Raw genomic sequence first — 23,856 nt, forward strand, 5'->3', positions numbered from 1 at the left:
GTATTTTACCTATCTCACAAGGATACTGTAATTCATTAATGCCTATAAATTGCTTTGAGATGCTTAAAAGGAAGGTGCTTATAATTTCAAAATAAAACCGGTAATGCTTTGCGTCAGATGGTGACTGGACTGTCAAGATTGAAACAGCCAAGGGGCAGGAAGGAGAGCAAGGTGAACTCTGCCCAGGGAAGGATGGAGCCCTGTGCTCTGGTCTTAGATTGTTATCTATTTTTATTAACTAGCATTTTGGATAAAATACATACATAGTTGCTGGAGAAGTCTAACACTGGTTTTCCAACCTTCTGAGTGAGCATCCTCACCACTAGGCAAAAGGTGAGTGGGGATCACTCTCTCCTTTCGCCTGTCAGTAGTGTGTAATTAAAGGTTCAGGGGCTTATGTGGAGTGTATGTGTTTTCCCAGATAGAAATGGATTGCAGCAGAGCAGAAGTGGAGTCATGCCTAAGTGGTTATAAATGGATCACTTCTGAGCGTGTACAGTAGGCCAAACATAAGATGAGTAAACACTATAGATATCCTTGTGCTTTGGTGGCTGTTGCATTCAGTGTCTCAGATGCTCAGAAGTCATGTATGTGCCATTTATTTATCTTAGAGGTGGAGAAGGATCTGGCTCATGGAATCGACTTCACTTCACAAAAACACTGTGAAGATAAGTGCATTAAATTTGTGAGGCACTGAAATACGTCAATAGGTAGTGCATCCAAAATTTGTTTTTTCACATGCCCATGCAGTCTACCAAACTTTAGCTAGGTTAGGTGTTCTTTTGATGAGGTCTGTACAGGACAATACTTCTGTCTGGCCCCACAAAAAATCAGGTAATCAAGAATGATGAGCGATGCCCTAAAGCTTAAATGTTTTAGGAAGATGTATCTTATTAACACTTGAGAAAGTAGCAAGAAATCATTTTTAATACATTGCGATTCACTGTAACACCATTAATTTTGATAAATTAATTTGCTATTGCTGCATTATGTACTGCTCCCTAAATCACACTATAATTTATCATGCAAGCTACCAGATCAGCTGTAATGCTAGCCAGTCAGGTTGCTGTGTGGCTGAAAGGGGTTCAGTATTGACAGTTAAAAATAAAATTTCAACTAGTCAGAAAACAGCTAGTTCATAGAATAAAGCCTGCTCTCAAGACACTGTGCTCTGGGAGTTGTCATTGTTAAGGCAACTAGAGCCAAAACCAAGAAAACAGCCCTGAGATATGAAAGCCCTTGTAAGCTGATCAAGGGTTTCTCAAGAAGTCCCCCAACAAAGTTCGCATCGGGAACAATGCAATCCTCCCTGAAGGCCCAGAAACACATTCTCTAGACCTGCTTATCCCCTTTCTTAGGATTGGAAACATGGTAGCCCTATCTTTGTGCATCTCATAGGGTCAGTGCTCATTTACATTTGAGGGAAATACGACTTACTTTCCCCAAATTTCTGTGCCTGTTCTTAGCTCCTTTAATCCAGTCCCTGTGTCTCTGTTTTTGAATACCGCAGGCTCAGTCAGGTCTGGAAATATGCTCATTTTTCCGTGTAAGTGAGAATTTTTCTCTTCCATCAGTTTTCAGGCCCCACTTCGGGAATGCCATTGCACTAGCTCTCTGTATGTAAAACCTATGCCTCTGGTGTGCTTGCAGCAGAGATGTAGGTTGGCTGCTGGTTGGCTACCACCCATAGTGGTACTGTTAAGGCAGCTGGTGTAATAGTGGCTCTGACCTGTATGAAAGACAATGAGGAGAATTAAACAGAAATAAGAGTGGGAGAAAACATTTATTGATCCAAGTCCTTTCTCTGACCCATCCCATGCACATAGTGTATTGCTCTGTGTGTGAGGAGGGCAAGCTAACACTCCCTATCTGCTTAACAGCAAAAAACTTCCTTGGCATCCCAGAATCCACTGAACCTGGATATGAATTGTGAAGGGTGGCGAATGCTTGCAAGAAAATGGGCATGTACAGTCGTTAAGACTGCAATAGGGAGAAATAGGGAGCCCTCATCTATGCCAACTCAAGGGAATGGGGACATCAGTCATGAAGCACAACTTAAGCCAAGGAGCAGTTTGGGAGCTCTCCTGTGTTTTTTTGTGAAAAATGTGGACCTGCACTTCTCTGTTCTCCCCCATTCTTTAATAGTGGTCAGGGAGTCCTTAATATGCTTCCTTGTATTTTGGATTTCAAAGGCCTTTATTAACGATTTGACCTTTGGAGTTATTATACAATCTGATGGCTATGGTTAAATAAATAGGTGAATGTATTTTTGTCTATATTTCAGAAACAGTAATTGCCTGAATCAGATATATGGTCTGTGCACCAGATGTTCCAAAGAAAGTCAACCATAGAAGTTGCTAAAGTAAATACAGAACAAGAACAAAATAATGTGAAATCCCCTTTACCACAAGCTCTATAGCAGACTCACTCAGGAGATTCTTGCAGTGTTTCCCCATTAACTTGGTTAATATGCATTATCATTTTTGCTTACAACCCAACACAGTCAAACGATTCAAACTTTTATTAGCCACATACACAATGGACAGGAAACATTACCAAATGATTTAAAAGCCTTTCACATTAGCATCAGCTTTCTCCTTCCACTTCCACTTTGGAAAAACATTAATCTTTGCTGCTTTCCTTTTGTTTTGCGGCACTGACCTGAATGTTGATATACTGCAGCAGTACCTGATTGGCCAGATAATATCTGACGCTGGCCAAGAAAACAGGAGAAAAGATCTGTCATTCTCCACTTGAAATACCTGCTCTGTTCAGCTGTAAAAATAGATTCCCTTTGATTTATAGTGCTTTCATTTCATTGGCCATTGGAAGTATGGAAAACCATGTGGCTGGCATGCAAAGTTGCGAGAGTTCATGAGCGGAAGTGGGTTATGTAGCTGGGAAGTCGCACACAGCTTAAATTTTCCATTCTTTGCTGTTTTCGTCATAGCTAGTTCCAGTTTAATTTCCAAAACGTGTATAGTGCTTAGATCTCTTGCCTTAAGGTAACAGATAAGTTCACTTTCTATCTCTTTAAATCTTAGTAATGAATCAACTACAGCCCACCAGAAGCGTGACTACTGATACTCTGAGCACAGCAATCTATTGTACTTTCATCTCCAAACCATCTCTGATTTGATTCTATTGTTCATTCTGACTAAGAGGGAAAGGGTTATTAATGTGACATTTGTAAAGGTTTTTGTGTGTGTATGTGTGAAAAGGAGAGCAGTAATGCAATAAATATATTGGTTAAAAGAAAATATTTACAAGAGATCTTTGCTCATCATCTTTTAACTTCTCCCATCAGGAAGAATATAAGCTGTGATAAATTGTTCTGCTAATCAAACAGCACGGAAAGGTTAGGTCATTGGAAGTCTTTAGTCATTTTGTGCTTTTCAAGAGCAAATTTGTTAAAATTATTCTGAATACCCACTTCAAGCCTCAGCTGAAAACCCTACCTGTGTTTTATAACTCTGCACTGTCAGAACTCATAATAAGTCAAACATTCTTCCAGAGGTACTCATAAGGGAGAAAAAACCCTGTAAATTTAAGAGTAATTTCAGATTGTAAATGAAAAAGAGAGGCACGACTGTTCATTTGCACCAATCATGCCTTCCTTTCATCTGCTCTGATTAGGCCTGGTGCGGTTTCATCAAACTACTCCATCACTGAGCTGTCACTCCAGCCGTCTGTTGATTGAAAACAATCAGGGCTCTGATGGCACAATTATTCTGACCCTTTAACTAGAGGCTGCTGTGATAATGAAAGGTTGATTATGATAGTTTGTGCCTCTTTCAGTTTGCCAAGAAGGTTAATTTGGGCATCAGACGGATGTTTAATGGGCGCTTGCTGGCTACACTGAGGTAAATGAGAACGTGCAGTCTTCGATATTGCACGGATATAGTTTGGCTGTCAATCATTGTCATTTTGAGTTTGTGCCTCACACTCTGGAAATCACATTTTATTTTTTCCTTGGGATTTAATTTATTCTGTGCCCTGAGGAAGTTCTTTCACTCTGTGACCTTCACAGTAGCTTTCTCTGTCTTTTTTTCTCTCCTCCCCTCAAATGGAGCCCAAAGGCACAATGCATTCAGAAGAACATTTTTCTTTCATTTTCACATTAAAAAAAAATAGAAATTTTAAAATCCCTGTTTATCACTCATTCCAAGTAGAGTAAATATTTTAATTCTGATTGTAAAAAATACAACTGTGCAAATGAAAGCTGGCTTGCTTGCTTGCGAATGCATTACCACACAAGGGGTTGGTTGCATATACACGCATTTACAAAACCGACAAACAGGTAATTTAAACATGTCTCCATGTAAAAAGAGGGTGGGAGGTGGCAACAGATTCTTTTCACATGTAAACAGAGGCATGGCTGTACACACACGCGCGCGCACACAGACACGCGCACATGGCATGCATAGTCTGCGCATTGTAAATAAGAGCTCAATAACAGTCCTGCAACTTTTTGCAAACTATTTCTTTTTTTTCAGGGTTGAGAGGCATTTCATTGCAGATTCAGAGATTATTAACATTTACCAATTTCATATTCAGAGGATCCTATGCATAATATTGTGGTTGTTTGGTTCATGGTTTAAAAGAAATGCAAATATCTAATAATTTTGATTGTTCTACATGCAGCTCATTACAGTCTTATTTTTTATGCACATTTCTCTAATTCAAAAAAATGAGGGAAGGAGAAGAAATGTATGCATAAATCCATGTGGTCTCTGTTTGTGAGGTGCTCTGTCTTGATATTGCTAGGGAAAAAAAGAGTCCAGAGATTTATCTGCATAACTGCTATTAACTTCCATGCCTGTTTTTCCAAAATGTTCACATCAGCTTGAAAAACTGATGTCATTCATTCCCTATTTGCCAGAATAATTTGAACCCACATATTTTTATTCTGAAATGTGCACTCAGAGTTTGATCCAAAATCCATTGTAGTTTTTGGGAGTATTTTAACTGACTGCACTGTGCTTTGGATCACAGCCTAGATAAACTATAATCAGTTCATAGGTTTTCATCCTCAGGAGTCAAGGGGTCAGAGTGTCAATGCCCTTTCTATATTGCTACAATAGAGAGGGAGTCTTAAATAGATGAAAGTGTGTCTGGGAGAGGCAAGATGTTCCAGCATGGAAAAAAAGGCTGAGAATCACTGAGTTAACTGAACTCCATCCAGGAAGGGCCAGTCACACTTCCAGACGTATATCTAGCAGAAGTATTTGCAATGGAGTAAATGCTCATATAAATAAAACAAGCCTGTAAATTGAAAAACAAACAGCCACCATAAAGTGTTTAAATTGTAAACCCAAAATCTCATTATTTTGACACCATTTGATCACTTCCAAAGATAAAACATTAAAGAGTTCTATATTTGTAGGGACTGCTTTGCTTTCCTGGCTATTTTTTTATCAATATAAACAGATCCAAAATGGAGATAATTATGAAAGGTTGGGGTTTTTTTTGGGTTTGTTTGTTTGCAATTAAACAGTGTGATCTGGAAAGCTTGTTTGGGAGAGATTCGTGTGAAAAGAATCCCTGCCTCGTCTTTCCCTGCTCCGTGTTATAGACTGAACTATAGGAATCTGATGCTATTTGTTTTTAATGTGTTCTATTTTTCTCTCACCCCGTGAGGCCTGATTCAGGCAGAAAATTGGTTCACATTTTTTTTTAGCAAAAGTATTCTTTGTGTCAGAAGGAAAATTGTCCCAGAAAATATTGTGTTATTTGTTGTTTTCAGCTTTTTCAATTGGAAAAATGACAGCTTTTTAGTTCTTCAAGAACTTAGAAATTTCAGTGAAAAGTCAATGTCTTCTTAAAATGTTCACCGCTGGTAATCATCTCCATTAAGCCACTGCACTGGATACTCAGATGGCATAAACTGCCACAAGTCTGTTGAAATCAGTGGAGGTAGCACTGATTTTCATTCAGTAATGGTCTTGCCCACAGATGTTACAAGAGTTATTCTCAATTCTTAGTGGGATCAGAATTAGTCCCACGTTTGTGGCAGGGAGTGATTTATACAGTTTTACTGGCACTAAATTGACCAATCAAATTATCTACAAATTAATCAGATTTCAAAGAGGCTATCAAATTTATATTCTGTTAAAAGAGACTTGGCTTTCTCCTAAGAGAATATATTCTGATGTCTGTTAAAGTTAAGAATGGTATATATGCCAGCAGTTTTCAAAATATGGTATACATATCCCCAATAGAGAAGGATGGAAACAGCAATCAGCTGCTATGGAAAATAGTTTAAAGTATAGGAGATAGGGAGCAGTCATTACAAGTACACTGATTAAATCACCAAAGTGGTATGTAAACACTGTAGATGGGGCTGGGTATATGATGCATTTTCTATCCTGATATTTCAGGAATTTGTTCACTTGCTAAATTAAGCATAGTTCAATCTTGGAGGGAAAAAAATCCCTTGGATGTAAGGCTTTAAGGAAACTAGAGCTAATCTGATGTGAAAATCTTCTCTTTTTAGGGACTAGTTTTGTCACTTGCTTAGTTTAAAAGATAGATGTGGCAAAATATATTATTTATTAAAGCTGATACAGGCACTGGGCTGTGACTGCAGATTCTTACACGCTCTCCCAGACACACATTAAAATTAATAAGAAAAAAAGCCTCTGACAGCTTAAACAAAGAATTGACAATATATTAGTAAGTCCTTACTATTGTGAAGAATTTATTAGTGATGAGAAATGTGTTTTATACTCAAGATGGTGGAGACGGATTTTTTCCTTTAGATTGGAACCAAAATTCCAAAGGCCGTTATAAGCAATGTGCCTTGTAGCTGTCTAGATATTTTTCCTTGCCCTGTTTTAATCATATCCTGTACAGTGCAGCACTGTAAGCTAGCCCTGGGTTTACTTTTATTGCAGTATTGTCTGCAGTTGCCAGGATCAGGCTAAAAAGATACAATTATATTTGAGCTAAATGTTGAAGTCCCTACATAGGTACAACTTCCATTACATTCTATAGGATGCTGAGCCTGGGCTAAACAGAAATTAAGCAAAGACTGCAGAATTTATCCATGAGTTAATATGCAGGTATTTGCTTCTATGTAACAGAGGGCATGTCTACACAAGATGTGTTAATGTTCCCTATCTTATGTTACTGCGCAGTATGGGTGTGCGTCTATATGTGCACTCTTACTGTATGGTAACAGACTAATCACGCCTAAATTTGATACCTGCAAATACAGGAATCAAATTTAGGCACTATTAATGCACAGTAATGCACATGTAGATGTGACCCGGCACTAACTTTAGTGCCAGGTACATCCAGCAACTAGGGGGCCATCCTGAGCCCAGCCCCAAGGCTCCTGGCTGGCCGCCTTTCCTGTTCCAGGGCTGATCTGCTCACTAGCAGCCCCTAGCTCAGGGGCAGGCAATTATTTCAGCCAGAGGGCCTCTTAATGAGTTTTAGTGAACTGTCAAGGGATGCAACAGTAGCCCCACCCCAGGGAGCAGCATTTCCTTCCAGTTGCTGCTGCCGCTGGCCCCAGCACCATAATACTGGTGGGGACCTGTGTGCAGCCCTGACCTGACTCGCCCCATGCCTGCTCTGGACTTGCCTGTGCTGAGCAGCCATACAGAAACTGTTGCTCAGCATAGGGGGAAAGTGGCCCCTCCACCTCACCACTGTCGGGCACTTCCTGCTGCAGCTGCCTGGACCCTGCACCAGGCTGCCCTGCATCTCTGCCACCATCACCGCTGCCTCCAGGCTGCCCAGTGGGGCAGTGGTGACAGTGCAGAGCAGACGCAGGGCAGCCTGGCATGGGGTCTGGACGGCTGCAGCAAGAAGCGCCTGGCAGTGGTGAGGGGGAGGGGCCATTTTTCCCCCACACTGAGCAATAGTTTCTACCTGGCTGCCACTGCTGCTCAATACAGGAAAGTCTGGAGGAGATATAGAGTGGGCTGGGTGCAGGCTATGTGCGTGGGTCCCCACCAGTACTGTGGGATGGGGCCAGCAGTGATGGCAGCCGAAAGGAGCCACTACTGCCTGGGCTATCTAGAAAGAAAGTCCAGCCACGGAGCTGCCCCAGCCCCACTGAATGCCCAGGGGGCAGCAGGATGTGCCATGGTCAGACAGTGCCTGGGTCAGGTGGGACCAAGGGACCTCCTGCGGGCTGGACAAAGAACCTCTGTGAACTGGATCCAATCTGTGGGCTGTATTTTGCCTACTCCTGCCCTAGCTCCATGGTATAAAAGTCAGCAGCTATTTTATGCCTTGGGGCACATGCACCAGAGAGCCTGAGGGAGCCTGTTCTTTGTCCAGGAGCCCAGTGGGCCTAGTATGCCCCGTGGACAGGCTACGGGCTATCTCTGTATGTCCTGTCCCCTAGCCAGAGCTGCTGCTTGGCCACTGCTTGCCTAGCCCTGAGATCCCCCCAGGGCTGTTGGCTGGCTGTCTCTGGCAGCAGGGTGAGCACCTGCTCTCTGCTGCTGCTCACTCCCAGCAGTGCCTCTTTGTAGGTGCTGTAATGAAGTGCTTCTGCCACATGGCTCCCAGTCCCTGGCTGTGCCCTGCTGCTGAGCTTTCTTGAGCACTGTCCAGGGCCGGACCCATAGAGGCAGCCATGTGGGAGCTCAGAGAGCCAGTTTGGGACAAGAATGTCATCCTTCTCATCCTCCCCATCAAGGCCTTGTGGGCACAGTGGATGTCCATGATTGACTACAATCATCAGTCTGGTCAGACCCATAAGACCAAGGCCTTTATGCAGGAGCTGACCCATATTTTGGTGCCCCAGGACCCAGGCCACACCCCTACAAATGTCACCAACAGGGATGGCCTGACTGAGCCCTTGCCCCACACTGACCCCTCAGCCCTTCAGCACCCCTTCCTGTCCTCCTTCCTGTCTGCTGCATCCACTGGCATCTTGGAGATCCCTGACCAGTGGCTGCCTTACCGTCAGCCCAGATCCTACCCTGAGGAGCAGCCAGCCATGACACCACCAGCAGCACCAACCCCTCCATGGGGTGGGGGAGGCCCTGGCTGGCCAGTGGCTTGCCACATACCATGGGCTGCAGACACCTGGTGCAACCAGGTGCTGTTGTACCAGGTGCCAGTGGATGCTGTTGCTGTTGCCTATGAGGACGCCCATACTGAGCCACCAGCCTTGCCAGCCCTGGATATGTGGCAAGTCCTGCATAGGAGGACAGCCCTCGCAGTCCCTGCTCCTGGGCCACCTACCCTCCTTTGGCCCTGGGTTCCTTCCCTCACCGCCCCCCTAAAGCATGCAGGGAGGCAGGACACAGCTCAGAACTTTATTCAGCAGCTTGTGTCCCCACAGCTGGGTGGGCATGGGTGGGCCTCTCACATGCCAAAGAAACCATCAGTGCTGGCTGTGATGTCCTCCTTGGCACCAGGGGAGGGGGGGTAGGGTCATATTGTGCAGCCACAGGAAGCCTTCCAGGCAGCAGCGGAGGTTGCCAGACAGCCTAGGCTTGCCCCTTGTGCTGTCATAGCTCAGGGTCCCAAACCAGGAGCACAGATCTGCAGGGGGCACCAACAGCAGCATGGCATAATGGCTCAGGCACCCCTTCAGCAGGGCACACTCCAGGCGCAGCAGCAGTACAGGGCAAGGCTGGCTCCACGGTGTCTCCCTGGAGAGACCCCCAGCAGGGAGAGTGGGGGCACAGCCATCCCATCACCCCAGTTTTCTGGGATCCCCATGTGCCCTAAGCCTGGGCACTGTGGTCTGGGAGGCAGTGTGGCAGAGTGGTTGGCCTGCAGGGAGAGAGGGTGAGGAGCAGAGTCTGGAGCTGTGGCATCAGTTGCTGCCAGTTGCTTGGCTTATCCCACCCTGGTTACTCCCCCAAGGGAGTAAGTAGGGATGGGGGGATCGGCTAATGACTGCCTGAGCCCATGCCTTCCCAGCTGACCAAGGTCCGTGGGCACCCATGCACACTCGACCCCCAATTTGAGGTTGAGTAGCACACAGCCCCTGGTGCAGAGTATCTTTTCTCTGAAATGTTGCAAACTCACATAAAAGTCTTCTGTCTCTTGCCTCGGCAGCTAACATCTGGGTGGGAGGGAGAACCCACCAGCCCCAGCAGGGATGTGGGCTCTGGGTTGCCATCACCCACTGCTGGAGCTATCCAGATGCGCAGGCAGCACCAATGGCACACCAGGAACAGGACCCTCCTGCTCCACAGCTGCTGGTGGTGCCAGAGGAATGTGAGGTGCAAGAGAAGGCTCAGGAGGCATGGGAGAAGGCCTGGCAGGTGGAGGATGTTGCCTGGGTGGAGGCACAGGACCAGGTGCAACAGGACCATTGGGCCTGAATGGAGGCCCTGGAATGGGAGTGCCTAGAACTGATCCAGCATCAGGGGATGGAGACCGTCCTGGCCTTGGCAGCTGTGTCCACGTTCCCCACTGCCCAGCCCCTGCCCATGGCACCACAGGACCCCTGGGTATAGCCCACTATCCCACAGCAGGCCCCCCCTGGCCCTGGAAGGAGGTTCTTGGGCATCTCCTGCCTGCCAGATCCCCTGACCTGGCCCCTACCCTGGACCTGCCACCACCCACCTGGGCATGGACCTAACCCTCTCTCCTGTACTATGTGACAGAAGACCCATCCACGCATGAAGTCACCACCTGCTGGAGTTGCCGTGGGCCCTGGACCCATGGGAGAACATCCAGGGGCTGGGGTGCTGGGCACCTGCCCCCGGGTTCTGTCCCCTAGCCCCCACCCATGGTCCCTCAATCTGGGCTTGAAGACCCAAAATATTCTAAATAGTTTCCCACCTGTATATAGTTTCCCAGCTGTATATTGTTTCCGACTTGTAAGTGGGTTGTTTTTTATTGGTGGGTGGGAAGGGTGGTAGAGCGGCACTGTTGGTTGAGGACTGAGGCGGGAAGGAATGGGGATGGGTGTTGTGAGGGTAATAAATTTTTTTGTTTCACCCATGCGCATGTCCCAAGAGCGGTGCTGGGGTTGGGCAGGAGGTAAGAGGTGTGTGGTTGGCAAGGCAGGCAGACTGGAGTGGGGAGTGAAGGAGGAGGGGGTTGCCTAGGATCTTTCACAGTCAGTGCCCTGGCCTCTGCTGGTGGATGTGTGGGTATTTTAGGGTCTGGGCCAGGGGGCGCCTGCTGGGGCCAGCAGGGCAGCAGCAGGGCCAGAACCATGGCCAGCAGGAGTGCAGGGCACTGATTGTTGCTGGCAGTGGCCAGGCTGGAGCAGCGGGATGCTGGGTGTCACTGGCAGGGGCAGGGGTCAGAGCCACCATGGCGTGGGGAGGCAAGAAGGGATCTGCCACATGCTGCCCCTGTGCTGGGCACATGGCTCCTGGGCAGGGAAGGGGCTGGCCAGAGATCAGAGTTTCCAAGATGGCTGCCAACTGCTGGCAGCCATGTGGCCAGAGGCTGAAGCTCTCTTTGGTGGCCACAGGGGCGCATAGCAGCACTGCATGGACTTGACACTAAAGTTAGTGCCAAGTCATTACATGTGTAAAAACCTGCCAAAAAAAAATCACTTAATGTGCATTATATTAATGCGCATTATATTTAGTCATGCTTATTTGTATGTGTAGATGTACCCAGAGTGTAATATTGAAGGTGCGAAGGAAAGCTTTGACCTAATGACATTAAAAGAAAACTAGAATCGTCACATTGCAGTGCATCAGTGACTATTAGGACATACAAAAGATTAATTTGGGAAAACTAGATCTCTGTCTCCTCAGAGAAGCATCCTGATCCATCCACGACAGTAGTAGCTACGAAACCATGCCATTGATTGGTACATCACTCACCCTCCAAGATAGTCAAATTCTTCACTCATTTTCTCCATACCTCTCGTAACACACCAGTATCTTCTGAAGACCCGTCTTGCCCCCTTACTTAATACTGCACAGGGTACTGAAAATCCTGGGGCAAACTACTTGAGTGCCCGTTAAACTAGGTGCTCCACTTACCAGCAACATGTCCCCATGAGAGGGTTGTCAGTGTTTCTGAGGTGAACTCAGACACTAAATAGCATGGTAGATGATATCGTGGCTTCAATAAACAATAATCATATAAAGAAGTATTATATTAACAGTGATTTAAAGTGATTGAATGAATATAACAATCATTGTGACCAGCTGCAAGGAGGAGAAATGCAAACAAACAAGTCTTTGGTCCTGTGCTTTTAGCTTTCTTGCTGCGTATTTACCTGCTTGCCAATAACAGGCACAGTGGGGTAGGAAAGGGGGGAAGGGACAAACTCTGACCTATTTGCAAATGTAGACCTACTTACACTGGTTTGGCCAAACTGTGCTCAGCCAAAGTGGGCTCTGCGCATAGGGAAAGATAGCACCTGATTACATTTGTGAGTCCTGACAGTGGGGTTGCTTCAAGTTTAGTGCACAAGGGAGGCTAACCTCAGGCTAGCTAATACTTGTCTATCTTAAACCTTTGGGGACGTTTGGGGGGAAGTCAAGTATGAGGTGGATGTAGTGGCTTTGTGGCTGTGCCTTTACATCACAATGCTATGGAACGATAATAGAAGCTACTATGTACTGTACTCCACATCTGCCTGTGTGCTTCAGCAGCTGAATTGAGGCAGCCCTGGAAGCCTGTAAACATGGCCAGCATCTCCTTGTGTTGATGATATAGGTTTCATAGATTTCATAGACATTAGGGCTGGAAGGGACCTCAGAAGATCATTGAGTCTAGCCCCCCACCTGAAGGGCAGGAAGTCAGCTGGGGTCATAGGATCCCAGCAAGATAAGCATGCAATTTACTCTTGAAGGTGTTCAATGTAGGTGCTTGAACCACCTCCGCTGGCAGACTGTTCCAGACCTTGAGGGCTCGGACAGTAAAGAAATTCTTCCTTATGTCCAGCCTGAAACGGTCTCACAGTGGTTTATGACGGTTCTACCTCATCATCCCTTGGGGCACGCTGGTGAACAAACGTTCCCCCAGATCCTGGTGGTCAGCCCTGATAAACTTATAGGTGGCCATCAGATCACCCCTGAGCCTGCGCTTTTCCAGGCTAAAGAGCCCTGTGGCTCTCAGCCTGTCATCATGAGGTATGCTTTCCAGACCTCTGATCATCTGCGTGGCTCTTCTCTGGACTCTCAAGCTTCTCCACATCCTTTTTGAATTGTGGTGCCCAAAACTGGACACAGTACTCGAGCTGTGGCCTCACCAAGGCTGAGTACAAGGGCAGAATGATGTCCTGGGATTCACTTGAGAAGCATCTATGGATGCAAGCCAGCATTTTGGTCACTTTACTAGCCGCAGCATCGCATTGCAGGCTCATGTTCATCTTGTGGTCAATGATGACCCCCAAGTCTCTTTCTTCCATACTGCTAGCCAGCATAGCACTGCCAAGCCTATAAGGATGCTGCAGGTTTTTCCTCCCGAGGTGAAGAACCTTGTATTTTTCGGTGTTAAACACCATCAGGTTCTCATCCACACATTTGCTGAGCCTGTCCAGGTCAGTCTGGATCACCCGCCTGTCTTCTGGTGTGGATGCTTTGCCCCAGAGTTTGTTGTCATTGGTGAACTTGGCCAGTCTGCTCCTGACTCCAATGTTCACATCATTAATGAAGATGTTGAACAATATGAACCTTGGGGGGACCCCACTGGTCACAGGACACCATGATGAGTGACTTCCATCAATTACTTCCATCAATTACCCTCTGGGTCTGATCATGGAGCAATTTTCCAGCCAGCGGATTCCTGCTTTGCTCCCTGCAGGACCAGACCAGTGCAGAATAATCCTCCTTGGAGGTGAACCCCATCCTCCATCCTTTGTAGGCCTTTCTTTTTAGCCTCAGGAGGTCTGCTAGGTCCCTGGAGAGCCAAGGAGGCTGCTGTGCCCTCTTGCTGCCTTTCCTCTGAGATGGAATAGACTTAGCTTGTGCATTGAGGATCGCTCCCTTGAGGAGCAACCACTCTTCTTGAACTCCCCTCTCCCTGATGTCACGGTCCCTTAGGGCCTCACTGACAAGCTTCCTGAGCTTGTCAAAGTCGGCTTTTCTGAAGTCAAGGACTTCTGTGTTGCTGACTGACTTGCCAGCTTTATGGCAGATGGTGAAGGTGATCAGCTCATGGTTGCTGTCACCCAGCTTCCTATCGATCACTAGGTCACCAGTTAGGTCATCCCCAGTAGCCAGTACCAGGTCGAGCAGCGCTTTGCCTCTCGTTGGCCCATAGACTTCTTGAGTCAGGTAGAGGTCATCCATGCATGAGAGGAAGCTTTGAGACCACTCAGATTTTGCTGAGTGATCCTCCCACGAGATGTCCAGGTAATTGAAGTCACCCGTGACAACCATGGTCCCGGAGCAAGCGGCCTCAGCCAGTTCCTGGGCGAATTCCTGGTCAAGCTCAGGACTTTGGGTGGGAGGTCTGTAGTAGACTCCCACCATTGTGTCCCCTGTGCCATGTTCCCCACAAATTTTAACACAGAGGATCTCTAGCTGCCCACCGTTGTCGCCAATATCAGCTTGCAGGGACATGTAGCTTTCCTTAACATAGAGAGCTACAGCCCCGCCCCTTTTAGCTACATAATCCCTCCTGTACAGGGTATAGCCCTCTATACCCGTGGTCCAGTCATGGGTGGAGTCCCGCCAGGTCTCCGTTATCTCAATGACATCATAATTATTTGTATTGAGCAGGAGGACGAGCTCCTCCTGCTTGTTCCCCAAGCTCCTGACATTTGTGTACAGGCAGGCAAGTGTCCCCTTGGGGGCTCTTGACTTGCCCACAGATTGTACCAGGGCTGGGGCAAGGGTGGGCTCCCTTAAGTGCCTTGGCCCACTGCCTTTGCAAGCGTTGCTCAGCGGGCCAGCAGTGGCGGTAGTCCCCCTGTCCTCCAGCAGGCTTAGTTTAAAGCCTGGTGGAGCAGATCAGCCAGTCTGGCTGAGAAGAGCGTCCTCCCCAGGGGAGAGAGGTGGAGGCCATCTCTTCTCAGCAGCTTGCTGCCTCACTTTCCTCTCCATTGTCTCTCCCATCTATCTTGTAAAGGAAGATGGGAAGAAGCATATATCAAGGTCATCTTACCTTTGTCACTTCACTGCTGCTTCTCCTTTCATTGAGACCTACAGCATATGACAATCAGTCTTCTCAGCCGAGAGCAACTGGAGGTCACATTTATAGGATCTGATGAGCACTAAAAAAGGTGTGGAGAGAAAGTTTCAGGAAGGGGGGAAAGGGGTGGGGAATGGCAGGATGACAGATCAGTTTGGGTAGAAAGACTGCTTTAGTTTAAAAACCATGATTTAATTATGCTTGTTGTCTCATACAAGTGCCGCCATGAGCGCAGCATACGTATTAAAACTATCTACCCAATGTCAGTGAAACCCTTTATTGCACTACAGCAACCTATAATGTTCTCACAGTATGTAGGAAACTGCTTCTGAAGGAAGGTACTTATACAACACTTTGCACAACTGAGTGAGGAGATTGTACTGGAGATTGCAGAACCTTGTTGTCTGGCTGTGCAGTTTCTCTCACTTTTTAACATTAATTATGTATATATGTATAGAGATGGGCTTTTGTATATACAGTGTTGCATAGACAAGAGTCAGGGCTGGGATGGTGCTAGTGCTAAGGTGCACAGTTGACAGCCCAGAGGTCCCAAACTCAAGGTCATAGAAGCACTCGCGGCTTGGCCTGTCAGAGTCCAATGGATCTGCAAATTCTGTTAAATACCTTGTCACAAGGATGTGGAAAAGGAAAGGCTAGAAAAGAGCAAAGGGAGAAGAGGGATTGGATTCTAAGTCAGAGCTGTCATGCACCCATGGCAGTGCCACGTGCAACCCTCAAAAAGTTAAATTGTGTCCTCTAGGCTCTCAAATACTGTTCCACCATTGCTCCAGCAGCAATTTCAGTGAGGACATTTACACATTGCAATGGGGTGGGGAGAAGGGCACAGATTGCACCTGTATGATGCACTAGTGGGGGTGTGCAAAACAGTGGGGAAGAGTGCCTGTGCAGTGTGTAGCCCATGGCTCACCTGGAATGGCCTGCAGGGGGTATGGCCCTTGGAGCATGTGGCCTCTGCGGGCTTGTAAATTGGACAACCCTGTTCCAAATCATTAACAGAATTTAGAGCTAAAAATTGCAAATAAATACTTTTTACGAGTAAAGTGAAAAGCATTTTCCCAACTAAGGTCAGCATTCAGAAATGCACCTCTTTCTGTAGTTGGTGTTAGCATTTTGACCTGAAGCACAGCTGACAGAGCAGATCTCATATTGTTTTAGGGGCCAATGCTGGCAACACTTGTAAGCAGGAGCCTTGCCCGTCTATTAAAATCAAGTCATGGCAGGTAACCAAATGAGGTAATTCTTTGAATGTACTTCTTAATATTTATAGCTGTATAGTTCTCTGCTAGTGATTGCAGATCGTGAGCAGCTTTAAATTTATTTTAAGTAGCTCCTTGACTTTTTAGCAACGAATGTGATACTTGGCTAGATGTACACAGGAACTGTTTATCAGGCAACCATTGATCCTCTGGATCATGGCGTACACATAAGTGGTCTAGTCCGATGCTTACTGAATCCGTTTGTGGCTGACAAGCTCAATTTGAGAGTGACACAGCTTATTACAAGTTTCACAGATCCATATGTTGTCTAAGTTGGTGTCCAAAGTTACAGTGTGCTGATTTCTTATTTTTCACTTTGCTTTCATCCTCTGGATCAAAGCTGCTTCATGTTGAGCAGCGCCCGGTAGCAAATGTTCTCTCCAGACCGGACGAGATTCTGCATGCTCCTCCCAGCTTTCTAGGTTAATATTGAACAACTTTATATCATTTTTGCACATATTATAGTACTGCCATAGAGGGTGGCCCCACTTTCTAGAGCCATCTTGAATCTCGCTCTACAAACATTCTTGGGGATATGATCTTCTCCCATTCTCCTGACATAGCTGATCCATTGCAAGCTTTTCTTCTTGATGGTGGTTCCTAAGTGTGTCAGTCCTGCATGCTCCACTACATCTGTGTTTGGTATTCTGTCTTCTCACTTTATTTTCAGGATCTACACCCAGGAACTACACAGCATTTCCATCACTCAAACACAGCATTCCTTTCTGCTGCTCTGCTTTATGATAGCTTTGGAGCAGTTGATAGAGGAATAAAGCAGCAAAAGGGTTAAAGTGTGTCATGTTAGTGTGAACAAGAAAGAGTTTCTAGTGTTTTACCTTTGTTTATTTTTTAAACTTTCTCTTGCATTTATTTATCCCAGGCTATCAAAGGCAACCTTTGATTTCAAGAAAACTTTTTTTTTTTGGAAGAGATTCAGGAGAGTTGACAATTTCATCTAAGAAGTAAAGAATAATGATACATCAGGGTAAAAGGCACTACTATGCTTATTGTGGACCCCAAATAATCTGAATATTGTCCTTTTTGCATTGTGTGTGGGTGTATATATGTGTTAACTTTTTGGTTAAAGTTACTCAAGAAGAAAGAAAATTGATGCATGGAATTGTTATCCTATTCTAATTCTTTCAGTATTTTGTTATAAATAGGTATAAGAGCCCTACAAGAGAGTTATTCAATTTTCCCTTAAGTTTACCCTGTGGTCTTCAGTGATCTCTGTAGTTATTATAGTTGTCCAGTAGCTTGAGTCCTGTGTTGATACAAATTACTTAGATATTATGGGCTCCAACAGCATTGCTAGTGGTTGACAGTTTCTGTTAATATTGTGTATCAGGCTCCCAGATGTTCTGAAGAGAAAAGGACAGGCAATATTTCGACACAGCACTATGATGATCAGGTATTAATACTATAGATAGTCATCATCAGTTTTAAGGAAAACAGACAATGCCTTGATGTAAGCAGCATATGAAATTTGATCTATAAGTATTCATAAATTTCATTTATATCAATCTACATGTCTATTATATGCAAATATATGGTTCTTTTTGTAATGCAGACAATGTTGGAAGACCCAGTTGTGACGTCAATATGGATAATTAATTCTTTTTTATGTTTGTGTTTTCCCCTGCCTTCTAGCTAGCCGTGAGGTGGTTGGAACACAATTGCCGCTATCAGTACATGGATGAACTTCTCCAGTACATCCGCTTTGGCCTTATGGATGTGGATACACTGCATGCTGTCGCTCTTTCTCATCCACATGTGCAAGCTAGTGAAACTGCAACAGCTCTTATTAATGAGGCTCTGGCATACCACCAGAGCATATATGCACAGCCAGTTTGGCAGACTAGAAGGACAAAACCTCGCTTCCAGTCAGACACCCTGTACATTATTGGTGGCAAAAAACGTGAGATCTGTAAAGTAAAAGAACTCCGGTACTTCAATCCAGTCGATCAGGAGAATGTTCACATAGCAGGGATTGCAAACTGGAGTGAACTGGCTCCCATGCCAGTTGGGAGGAGTCACCACTGTGTAGCTGTCATGGGGGACTTCCTATTTGTAGCTGGTGGAGAGGTTGAGCATGCCACAGGACGTACTTGTGCGGTAAGGACTGCCTGTCGCTATGATCCCCGTAGTAACTCTTGGGCTGAAATAGCTTCAATGAAGAACTGCCGGGAACATTTTGTACTGGGCGCTGTGGATGAATACCTTTTTGCAGTAGGGGGCAGAAATGAACTGCGCCAAGTTTTGCCTACGGTCGAGCGATATTGTCCCAAGAAGAACAAGTGGACCTTTGTACAGTCCTTTGACCGATCCCTTTCATGTCATGCAGGATGTGTGGTGGATGGTCTTCTATGGATATCAGGTAGAAAACGTTTCACACAATTTGAGGTACAAACAAAATACCAAAATATTGTAATGAATTAATCGAGTTTAATTTGTCAGGAAAGGTCAGACTGAATCTTTATTTTAGGGGACTGATATTTTGCAAAATATATGTACAAGTACATAATATCAAGTCAGATTGGGAGAAGCAGCCTAACACAAATTCACCACTTTTCTCCTTACTACATATATCCTTCTGTTTCAAATCTGTATACCATATGTGGTACCTCCAGTCATCATTCATAAATTGCAGTGAATCAAAATGATAACCTGTTTGTTGACAGATTTAAGATTAAGAATTCTGTGTGCTCACATGAAAAAGAAGAAGAAGAAAACCTGTTTCCATGGTGTGATCAAGTGTCAGTGCATTTATTCTTGTAAATTGAATGGAAAGTTAACTGCTTGCTTGCATGTGTAGCTTGAAGGGAGAAGTGTTAACTGCTCCCACATATTTTTGAGGGGGTTGGATTAGGAAGAACTGGCTTGAATCATACACAGCTAAGATATAGTAACAAATGCAAAAAACTATTTGAACATAACGTTAATATTGTTACAGAAATTGTGAAAAATAGGGGATTTCAGTTTTAAAGCTAAGATATGCTTCATAACTCAGTCAAATGCACTTTGTTTTATCTGTGCACGCTGGTGTGAGTCAAGGATGGGAATCATCAACCTTCTTATTGATTTTCTTGGCATTAGTTCCCAAGGTAATGTAGTCCACGGGGTATTTTTAAAGACATTTTCTTTTATTAAGGAATGTAGGATGAAAAATTGTAACACATCTACATTATCAGTGAAGTCAAGAATAAGTTGGTCCAGTCTTCAGGAAAGGCATGCTCTGATTGCCATTCCTTACCCTAGAATTTACTACCTTTCACAGGTACTTTAGGTATTGTAAAATGCTCCAGAATCTGTCCAGAGAGAAAGTATTATATGACTATAAGAATGTTATGGAGTTATGCTTCTATCCTCAGATGTGACTACGGTGGGGTAGAAGTAAGATCAGAGGGCCTTTTTGTAACAGCAGACTGCCCACATGGATCACAGTGCAGATTGAGGACTTTGGACTTTGTGGGGAAATGTGGCACGCAGATAACATCTGCTACATAGCTCTATCTCAGATTTTAACATGCTTATATCCTTGCATACACACAGGCATGTTAAAATCATATTTGACACGTTTGGACATAGGGACATTGTGGCATGTTAGAGCTCATGAAGCGCAGTGAGCAACCATGCATTTTCCAGCTGTGTCAAAAACTCCATCCAACTTCTTTTATGTCAGTACATATGTCTGTTAAACCTCGAACGTACAGTTGGTGTCATATAAGATATGGTGGCAATAAGGTGCAAGGTGTTGGCGCTAGAACCAGATAGAGCTTCTTGGTCTGTTTTTTGTCTTCCTGAGATACTGTTCTGTAGTTTTGATTTGCTAGACTATAGTTTATTATGAACTACTAAGGAGCATTTTAGTATTGTGTTGATCCATATTACGGACTGGCAGGATGATAGGTGTATTGAAAATACTAGTATTTTAAAATAAAGGTAATCTGGCAATAGCTATGGACAGTTTTCTATTAGTAATTAATTGCTCAGGGATGGATATCAGCTCTCTCTGTGTGTGCTAATGGGTAAGCAAGGAAATTGTGCAGAGAGCATATTTTGCTATTCCAAAATATTGGTGCTCACAGTTTGGAAAATCTACTCTCCCACAACCAAAAGCAAGCTCTCAGAGTCAGTTACTGCAGAATATCCAGACACTGCAAATATCAGTGCCTAAAGTTAGATAGTGGTCCTGATTTATCACTGATGCTAATTAGTCACATCTATTCTTTTCAATGTATCTCATAGGAGCTCAGTAACACCTCTAGAAATCAGGCTGCTTCTTTATAAGCATCAAAGTATGGGCTTAGGTGCTACGTCGCAGTGTGGTAGAATCCAACCTGAAAGATTTATATGACTATAAAACTGTATAACTATAATGCCTACATTCAGGCATCAAGTTAAAAAAATTAGTCAATTTTCATTAAAAAATAAATACAATCAAGTAAACTCAAATACAAGTTTGTAGCCTCTGTGATTGTGAAGGAAATCTTCGTAACACAAACAGAGCTAAACCATTGTTGTTCTTTTCTCTGAGTCTACTGATAGACTTTGATGTCTCTGTTGCTGCTCATTGTCTTTCCAAACTGCAGCTGATTAAAATCTGACCAGAGACTTCTGGTTTCCATTTTTTTCCCCATGGCAAACATTCAGAATCTTTATCAGTTTTTTTTTTCTTGTTGCTTTGGGAAAAAATCTGAGCAGAAACAACAGTAGGCGGAGTATAGTGTCACTGCGAGTGAATTCGGGAAGAAAGGCTGTGTTTAGTAAACAGAGAAATGATACACTTCATTCATTAATTAAATGCTCCAGGTTTCACAAAAAGTATTAACTAAATATTTGGTTGACACTGTTCCAGTTAACTGGAGTGTACAAGAAATGGCAGACATCTTTTTTCTTACTGCAGTGGGCATGGTTCTTCAGCAGGATCATTTCACATTATTTCACACCTTGGACAGTAACTAGACACAGTGGTTACTAGATGGTGAATACACTTCCCGTGTTCTCTTGGCACTGAATATTTTGGAATCCTCTTGTAAAAGTGCAGTCCACTTTGCTTCCTTGTCTTTTGTTCCAAGTCCCCTATTTTTTATTTTTGCAAAGTGGGAAAGGTGAGTGAGAATTCATTAAAATACATTCTCTGGATGGGCAGCACAGCTCTGGGCAGATGATTTGAGATTTTATAGACTGTTGGATTTTCCAGGGCCAAGTTAATGTTTGACACTGTGACCTGGATCACAAATGAATGGCACACCATTCATGCTTGTGAAGTAGTCACGTAAAATAGGCATAAAATACTCCAAAACCAAGCTAATTCAACATGTTTAATGATCACCTCCTTTATGAGAAAGTGGGATATTTTCCATCATAGCCACTACTTGAAGTATCCTTTTCAAAAAGAAAAACAAAACAAAAAATAAAAACCAAGCAAACAACCCTCCTCCCCCCCCACTCCCAGCCCCCAAGTACAGAAAACAAACCAAGAAGAACCTCTTTACTTTTCCTTAGGGATTAGCCTCCTTGGCCGCATCCAGACAAGCATGGCTGTGCAGTACGTGGCCTTGCAGACAAGTCTGTGGTGCCACATACACATGTTCATTGTTTTCTGCACCGGAAGGAAGCAGCATGGAGTGTTTTTTTGACCCCTGGATATCCAGGGGTCACAAAAACCTGTGGAGAAAAAAGCAAAGCATGCATGGGCAGCGCATGCCACTCAAAAGCAGAACCGGGCCACCCGGAGCTGCCCTGCGGCTGCCAGCAAGGCTCCACGCAGCAGAATCACTGCTGCTGCAGCCCCGGGAGGCCCCCAGGTCCCTGGGCAAGGCTGCTTGAGCCGGCACAGTGCTGGCCCCAGCCTCCCCTACCATCCCCAGGGTAACTTGCTGCGCAGCAGAGGGCACGTGGCACAGGCAGTCCCCAGAGACAACTAGCAACTGTCTAGGGGAACCAAACATCCACACCACGTGTGGACGCAGTCCCTCTGTCGACCCAAGAAAAGGGCTGGGATTCAGGGTACTTGGTTCATATTCTTCGATCTGCCACTGTCCTTGAGGCAGTACCTTTATTTCTCCGCCTGCAAATAGGTATGATACTACCTACTTGAAATGAAGAAATTGTATAAAAGTGAAACAGTATTATCCTATTATTTTAGAGGATTTGAATCCTGTGACTATGAGTCCATGTCAGTTAAAAAGAAAACTCAATTTTAAAAAGATCTTAGGTTTCTGCTTTTGCTCCTTGTTCCTCCCTTTTTTCTGGCCCAGCTTTTGCTTTTTTACAGGTGATGTTAGTGGTCACCTACTTCACGAAATTCTTGTGATGTTATAATATGTTTTGAAATTAAAAGTTTTGTCTGTTAATGTTAAATTGAGATGGAGGCTTTTTCCCCCTAGTAATATGCTATAAAACTGCTCTATGGGAATCTACCATACCTGTACAAATTAAGCTCCATGGAACTTACCTATCTTTATAAAAATAAGAAAACAGCCCTTTTGGGCCCACTTTCAATTAATTCATTTTTTACCAGGATTTCCCCTTCCAATTATCATTTTTGACCAAAGTTAATGATACCTTCTCTCCCTTTATCTCCATTACAATTATGGCATTTACGGACCCGAGTTAGTGTTCATTTCTGTAGGTTGGGTGTAAAGGTCAGCTCTTCACTATTTTAAAGTCTGGGACTTCTCAATGTTTGGTTTGCAGTTGGATTGCATCATAAAATGGTGTGACATGTGCCAGAGGGGCCAGCAGCAGCTTCAGAATTGGAGATGACAGTGCTCTACTGCCAAAAGTTCATCAAAATAAATGTGAAATGTTTAGTTCACCCATCCTGAATGTCCTGAATGAGACACAGATGGATAAAATGTAGGAGATACCTGTTCAGGAAGGATTACTTTATTGTCAAAAGCCCAGAACAGAGAAATGAGAGATGTGGATGGAGTTAACTTGGCGCAGATTTAATGAGCACCATATACTTACATGTATTTTCTGAAAAAATACATATGGGAGCTCTTTGTTAACATGTTGCTATACATATCTCCCAGCTAACTCTGACATAAATGTTAAGTCCAGTGCTCAGGGATTTCATGTGCGTTTATGATAATTTTTTTGGGAACTTAATTAGATCGCAATGCATTTTCACAGATTTGTAGGTGTTTTGCACTTAATAGCCTCAGTCATGTTTCAAGGACAGAAGGTGATATGTGAAAACCCTGTTTTGGGTTTGCTTGAATAAGGATGGAGTGGTAAATTTTTCAGTTCAAATCCTTTCAAGGTTGTTTCTTGCTGTGTAGGGGCCCAAAACATCTTCCCCTTACAGGCAGAGTCAGGGAACGGAGGGTCTGTGACATGCTCCCTCTTCTCCAGAAAGCATCTCTGTACAGTGCTGTGGCAAGGACATCGGGCACCCAGGGCAAAGCCTGCAGCGGCAGCCCACGCTTGCCCTGAGCACAGATCCGGGGGGCAGCCCCCCCACGCTTACACAGAAGTGCATGCAGCGGTGGAAGCTGCCCTTTCCCCATCTCCATGCCTGTGCAAATGAGCC

The 23,856-nt window shown here is 44.6% G+C and overlaps 1 protein-coding gene across 7 annotated transcripts in view; it reads left to right on the forward strand.

The window, feature by feature from the left end:
• The window catches only part of KLHL32 (kelch like family member 32), a 299,877-nt gene that overhangs the window by 245,579 nt on the left and 30,442 nt on the right, over positions 1-23,856 (forward strand). For 4 of the 7 annotated variants that reach the window (XM_090037127.1, XM_090037128.1, XM_090037125.1 and 1 more), the window contains one exon: positions 17,964-18,690. The exons of 2 other annotated variants lie outside the window; for them this stretch is intronic. In XM_090037127.1, coding sequence (XP_089893253.1) covers positions 17,964-18,690 — 727 coding nt within the window. Of the gene's footprint in view, positions 1-17,963; positions 18,717-23,856 lie in introns of those variants that run through there. One more of the 7 variants, XM_090037130.1, reaches the window with a different exon arrangement.

Source organism: Crocodylus siamensis, chromosome 1 (assembly GCF_052110815.1).
Source record: "Crocodylus siamensis isolate JL-2025a chromosome 1, ASM5211081v1, whole genome shotgun sequence".
Classification (NCBI taxonomy): domain Eukaryota; kingdom Metazoa; phylum Chordata; order Crocodylia; family Crocodylidae; genus Crocodylus; species Crocodylus siamensis.